Raw genomic sequence first — 6,368 nt, 5'->3', positions numbered from 1 at the left:
GGGGGCCCCCAGTCTTTTCCCCTGCCATTTTTTTTTTTTTCCTTTTTGGCTATCACATTTAGCAAGGAGAGTGGTAAATTAATGGCAGGTGCATAGATCTGGAGAACTACCAGCCCTAGAGTCATTATTGAAATAGCCTATTTGTTATGTAGGGGGGTTGGTTGTTCATATCAGATTTAATATAAATCTGGAAGTGTTCTCTGGATAAGTAGAATCCAGTCTTAGCCATAGCCATGATACTGGAATAAACAGTAGCGTAGTGCCTGAAACCAAGGGAAAGAACACCAATAAGCTTTCCATTTTCTAAGGACAGATTTGGTTCTGCCAGTAGACACATGCTGGGTCTCATGTGCAATGTTTACTCCTGCTTGTGTCACATTCACAGTTGACCCTTGGAGAGAAAAAGGGAGAATGGGCCATGGGAGTAAGGGGAGGTAGGTTTCAGTAGCTGACTTGTTTCCCATTCCTGATGGTCCTTACAAAGCTTCATTATCTAACGCCATTGCGTCACTGGAAGGGAAACCTCTGACTATCCTGCTTTATTTACACCAGATGGGAGAGCAGTAAACCTGAATTGTGAGAATTGAGATTGACCTTAGTCCTTGTCAGTTATATACTTCTGAGCAAAGGTATTTTTCATGCTTAAAGCATCTCAGGAGGATAGATTTCTATGGTTTGTTCACAAGTAAGAAAGAACATCTGCATCACTTTATTGAAAGCTGGCTCCCAACAAACAAACACAAAAATTCAAGGCTGGGGTATATCTATGCCAAATTTCATCCTGGAGTAAATTTTTATGAGTTATAAACTCCTGCTATTTATAATGGAAATTCTAACAGCTTTTTATTTCATAGCAAAAATATGGCTGTAATACTTTAGGGAGAAGAAACATGTTCACTTTCTGGCTGGCTTAATCTCATGACTTAGCCATTTTGGTGGTTCCTGTAATTCTCTCCCTAACTGTTCAAAAAACTTACTGTACTCTTGATGCATCATATTACCAGATGTCATTGACTTCTGAAGAATGCTGCTGCAGTGGTCCTGTCCTGCAATTGAGATAAATTGACTGGATGAATATATTAGCGCATGAGACATAAATAGTCATCTTTTCTTCACTCCATCCTCTAAAAAGGTTCCTTGGATATATACTTCCCTCCCAATAGACATGGTTTCAGTTATTTTTCTAAGTTGTTTCAGGTCTTTTATGAATAATATCTCACCAAAGGATAATACAGAGACCTTCACAATATATAATCCCTAGGGTTGAGGAGAGATTGTGCAATCAAAACAAATTCATAATGCGAGTTCAGCATCCACAATATGCTACGGAGTTGCTCTGTACTGAATATGAGCAGAGTGATAAAGTAAGCAGAGGTGCATTTCCATGAATCCAGTCTGTCACTGGAGAAGACTTTTTCCAACTCATGTCTTAGAATTTCACCACTGCAGAATAATATTCCAGTTTTGCAGGTGACCATAAAATAGAAAATTGCACTTGTGATTATGAATGTAAGATCACATCTGATTGAGCAAATGGGAGTGTTGCATACATAAAACTACTGGGCACAGTTTTAGAGGAAAGATTAAATTATTTGAATCTATCAATAATGAAAGCTAATGTACAACTAGATAAAATTAGTGGTTTAGAAACAGCCAAACACTTCTGTTTTAAGCACTGTAGCTTGGCTTTGGAAATAGGCAAAAAGGACATAAGGGCATGTACGCTTTAAGGGGAGCAGGGGGAATGGGAAAGAAGTCTTTGTAAAGCCAAAGCAGTTACACTGAAGCTCTACCCCTCTGAGGAGTTTCTTCACTGATTACTCTTTTCTTTCTCCTCCTTTTGTGACTGTATCTGTACCTTGACTCATGTTAACTTAAATAGTACATAATACAGCAGTAACAGGCCCTTCAGACAGCAAAAATATCCTTGAGAGATATCAAGCATTTTATTCTGTATTATTGAGATAAATAATTTATGCCATTTCTGAGTACTTGCATGTCCTGCTCTGAACTCAGTTCATATGGACGCACAGTAATCAAGCACTTGGCTGCACTTTTTGTGCCTGCAAGAGATAGTCCCCATGACTTTTTAAAAGTTCATCTGAGACACTTCTAGAAGATTCTGTGTAACATGTTTCTACAAGCAAGTGGTGTGAAGGGATGGTTTTATAAGCACTTACTTGGACTGACACACATCTGTTGGGTTCTGATACTTGCAAATGTTCCGGTTGAGAATGATGAAACATTTACACTCACCATAATGTCCTGTATTATACATTTATGTATGCATTAGGGATGAATAACCAACAAAAATTATCATGAAAATTTTGTTTTGATTGAAATGAGAGGGAAAAGCATCATCCACCTTTAATCTGCTTATTTGCTGTCTAATGCTTACTGAACAACTTAATAAACATTGTACTAGTGGATGGCTAGCCATACCTGTGTTTTGATGTTCCTCTGGAGTAACAGGTTCTGCGCTGGTTTGTTGGCTCTTGCTTGTTGCTGTCATTCTCTGTGCTACCTTTTCTCCACAGACCAAGCCCCTATCTCACATAGTAGCTCCTGTTTAAAGTGCTGGACTGGGGGATGTTTTCAAAATGTTAGATCTGACTTTTCAACTGAAATAATTACTGACATTCTTTATACTCTTTTTTGTGTCGTTTTCCTTAAATGTGCTTTTCTACTCTAGGAAAACAAGATTATAAGAAAACCAGGCCTATGTTAAGAGCTACAAGATTAAAAGCAGAGGCCAAGAAAACTGCACTAGGCGTAAAGGTAGACATCTTTGATAGCTTATACCATCTTTGTGTATATGTTCTTTCTTTTCCCCATAAATGTACTGTGTGAATATTGATTTTTGAGACATATTGTTTATGACACTTCAAAATCTAAGTGGAATGCCAGAATCTAAAATATTTACGATTGATTGCTTTTACTTAACCCTAAAATAACTAGAACAGTTGAAATGCTAAAAGATTTTAAGTAGTCTGTGTCCTTGTTATGATGCATACTTACTTTAGGGTCAGTAAAGTACTGTTTGCATGGAAAATTGATCTTTTCAGGGAGCCTCTCTACACTCAGAACAAATGCTTTAATGATTTCATATAGTTAAAAAAATTACAATAAACATCTTCTTTCTTCCTGTTGCTATCCTATACCCTGGAGTAATTTGAAGACTTGTTAAGTGTTGTAAATTCTTAGCATTATTGTCTCAATCTGCATCCTGTATACTGCTGCTGACTTGGAAAAAGAAAGGTAACAGCAAAACACATGGAAAGGTACTGAACTTTGTTTTCGAAATGTCCCTTTTTCAGGCAGGTATGCAGTATAATAATGACTGTTTGATCACGGCTGTGAATGTGAGCAAGGAAGACAATTAGGAATATATTGTGCTGTCTACTACCCAATGTGTCATCAAACGGGATTTATTGGAATGCACATTGTTTATTTAAGTTGCAGCCATTATTTTTCCCTCAAACTTATTTTTGAATCAAATTAATACACAATTAGCATAACAGCAAGGGTAAAAACTGAGCCAAATAAAAAAGTGGATCAAATACCTGGGTATTCTAGTGGAAGAAACTTCAGAAATGTTAAAAGGAGAACATTTTCTTGTTTCTGGCAGATGAGAAATCAATTTTTTCAAGTTATAGCTTATAGCAAATGCCAAGGTATTACTACCAAGCTGTAACAGCTGTTGAGCTGCCAGATGATGTATTTGGTTGTCTTCCAGAATTTGCTATTATAATCACGAAACAGTGCTTTCTTTTTGCTCCTGATTGCTGATCTCGATCAAGCATTACCGTGCAATGCAGCATGTTTTCACAACATAATCTCCTCAGTTAGTGCTGTGTGTCAGGTTTTAATGAGAAAAAGTAGATTGCCTTTTTTGTTTAAGGGATAGATTATTAACCTTTTGAGTTCAGTGTTTTTCCCTTCCTTTCTTATTAGATTTTGCATTTTCTTTTCATTTTACTTTCAATGACATGACCTTTTAAAAGTGATGTTCTACTTGGAGTGCTGTTTTACTGTACAGTCCAGTTCTAAAACATTGAGGTTTTAGAACAAGATTTTTAAAACCTGCTAAGGTTTTTACATGTCTCACAAGTGAGAAAAATATGAACCTTGGTTCTTCAAAACCTGTTTTGATTCGTTATTTTCTTCAGTATTTCTAATTTTAAAATGAGGGAGAATAGGAGAGCATATGTGTAATCCTATATATAATGAAGAATAAAGTATTAGTGAGAAAATAAATTGAGAACAGTGTGGTTTGTCCTTCATGTTCTAGCAGAGCACCAGCTGACATCTAGGTAAGAATGAGTTTTGCCATCAAGGCACACCCCTGTTCTCAACATCATGGGATGTTGTGTTTTGAGGGTTCTGCTAGTAGCAGAGTGCAGTGTCTCAGGTTTGCAGTTCTGCCTTTAAAAAAATCCCAAAGTCTTTAAAATACTGTCTTCCGGCTGTAGTATTTTTTGCACACCTGGACCTTAAAATATGACTCTGGATCATCCCCAAACAGATCACAGTCATTTGCTTTGCTTCCTAATTGCTGAGAAAAGCTGACAGCTGAAGCAAAAGGGAAGGTAAGTTGGGCATCTTTCCCTCGGGATATGCTTGTGGGGGGAAGGAAAGCAGGGCCTTTGTGTGCATCCTTCTCACTAAGCCTGCTTAATGCCAACAACCTCAGGCTTACTAAATGTTACAATACTTCTACCAGAATATGGTCAATCCCTGTAGAATAAAACTGCGCTGCTTCTGACAGACTGTGCAGCACTCAGCACAGAAGCGAGGCATATTTAATGTCTCAGGGTAAACTTGCACCTCTTCCCATCTTGCCGTGACACCTCTTCACCGCTGCTCTATCCCCCAAGTTCATCACAGCTTTGCCATGGGCAGTGGATGCTCCTGGAGTGTCTGCAGGGAAATCACCCTCCCGACCCCATGAGAAGCTGTTTAGTTGTAAAGCCCCGTAACCTCTCCTGCTCGCTCAGGCAGGGCTTGTTTTGCTCAGGCCATTGTAAGTTCCTACAGCTATCCAAAAGCAATCTTCTTGCGTTCATTCTCCACACTTATCCTACATACTTCTCTGTTGTCTTCTGGATAAATTTTGAAATTAGATTTTCTTGAAGTCTCCTGCTTAGTGTGACAGCAGAGTGTTAAACCGCGCCTTGTATCAGTGCTTGTCCAAAGAGTCAGTGGAGTTGAAGTCCCTTCAGGTTATGTACATTCATGAAACTATTTTGAGGCTTGAGTGTGCATTCCTTTAATTGTTTCCTAATATTCAGGGCTTTTGAGTGTGCCTGAGCTCTTCCTTTGGGAAGGTATCATCACAGTTGTCACCTCATATTAACGAAGTTTTCTTATAGTGATAAATTATATGATTTGCCTTCCAAAGGCTGCGATTTTAGTCTTTTTATGTGATGTAGGCCCTGATTCTATGCAGTGACAGTTGATTAACTTCAGTCTGTGTTGAAGAAAATAAAGTAGTATATCCACAGTACAATGTAGTAAGTAGGCAGCACTTTAAATAGAATATCCAAAGTTCTTACAAGTCTTTATGTATTTACCATACATTTTATTTGTTTACCCAGGTTTCAGTACATGATGCAGTATGCGACATTTCAAAATATGTTAACATTTTCTTATAAAAAGCTAAGGTGCAGTTAATAAAATACTGTAGAGGAAGGATATTCTTTTCATACATGTAAAAGTACAAGTTACTTGGGAAAGAGGAATATTTTTGTGATTCTGTGAAATACCTAAAACAGTAAGTATCATACTGCCACTTGAAACTATAGGATTTTTAGTGCGCATTGATACTTCTAGAGTTGTTTTGCCCTGGTGTCCTGAAGAGCTTATATTCCTGGCTGTAAACTAAGACTTGGTATAGTATTTAGGGGAAAAAAATAAGAGGACTGGAAAATAATGGAGGTATTTTAGTCCTTAATTTCTATGAAGATAATGAAATTCAAATGTTGTGTGTTTCACCATGAGAGCTGACAACATTCGCTTTAAAAAAAAAGGCCTTGTAAATGCCATAGAACTTTTCAGAACCAATCCCCTGGAGATCCTTCACATTTCATTGCTGGCATACTAATTAGCTTGTCTTGTCAAACTTTGATTGCCTTGTCATTTTAATGCAAGGTTTAAAGTAACAAAGTTTCTTTCAGTCACTGGCATTTAGTACTTTTTAATTTCCCCAATGAGAGATTTTATCCGTGTTGATAATGTCAGAGCAGCAGCTGAGTACTAATAACTATCAAAAGTTAGTTCATGCAGGGTGACCAAGCTAGTATTTGGTGTATAATATTTGCTCTTCAAACATATTTAAAGATTAAATATTGTAGCAGAGCTGTTATGCT

General features: G+C 37.4%; 1 protein-coding gene across 1 annotated transcript in view; it reads left to right on the top strand.

The window, feature by feature from the left end:
• TRIQK (triple QxxK/R motif containing) overlaps positions 1–2,778 on the top strand; it is a gene marked incomplete at its 3' end in the record, with an annotated part of 29,923 nt that extends 27,145 nt beyond the window's left edge. Inside the window, exon 2 of the mRNA XM_010014819.1 lies at positions 2,693–2,778. Coding sequence (XP_010013121.1) covers positions 2,693–2,778 — 86 coding nt within the window. The remainder of the gene's footprint in view (positions 1–2,692) is intronic.
• Between the last annotated feature and the right edge of the window lie 3,590 nt (positions 2,779–6,368).

Source organism: Nestor notabilis, unplaced genomic scaffold, assembly GCF_000696875.1.
Source record: "Nestor notabilis isolate BGI_N333 unplaced genomic scaffold, ASM69687v1 scaffold17905, whole genome shotgun sequence".
NCBI lineage: Eukaryota > Metazoa > Chordata > Aves > Psittaciformes > Psittacidae > Nestor > Nestor notabilis.
This window is presented reverse-complemented; position numbering and strand designations above follow the sequence as displayed.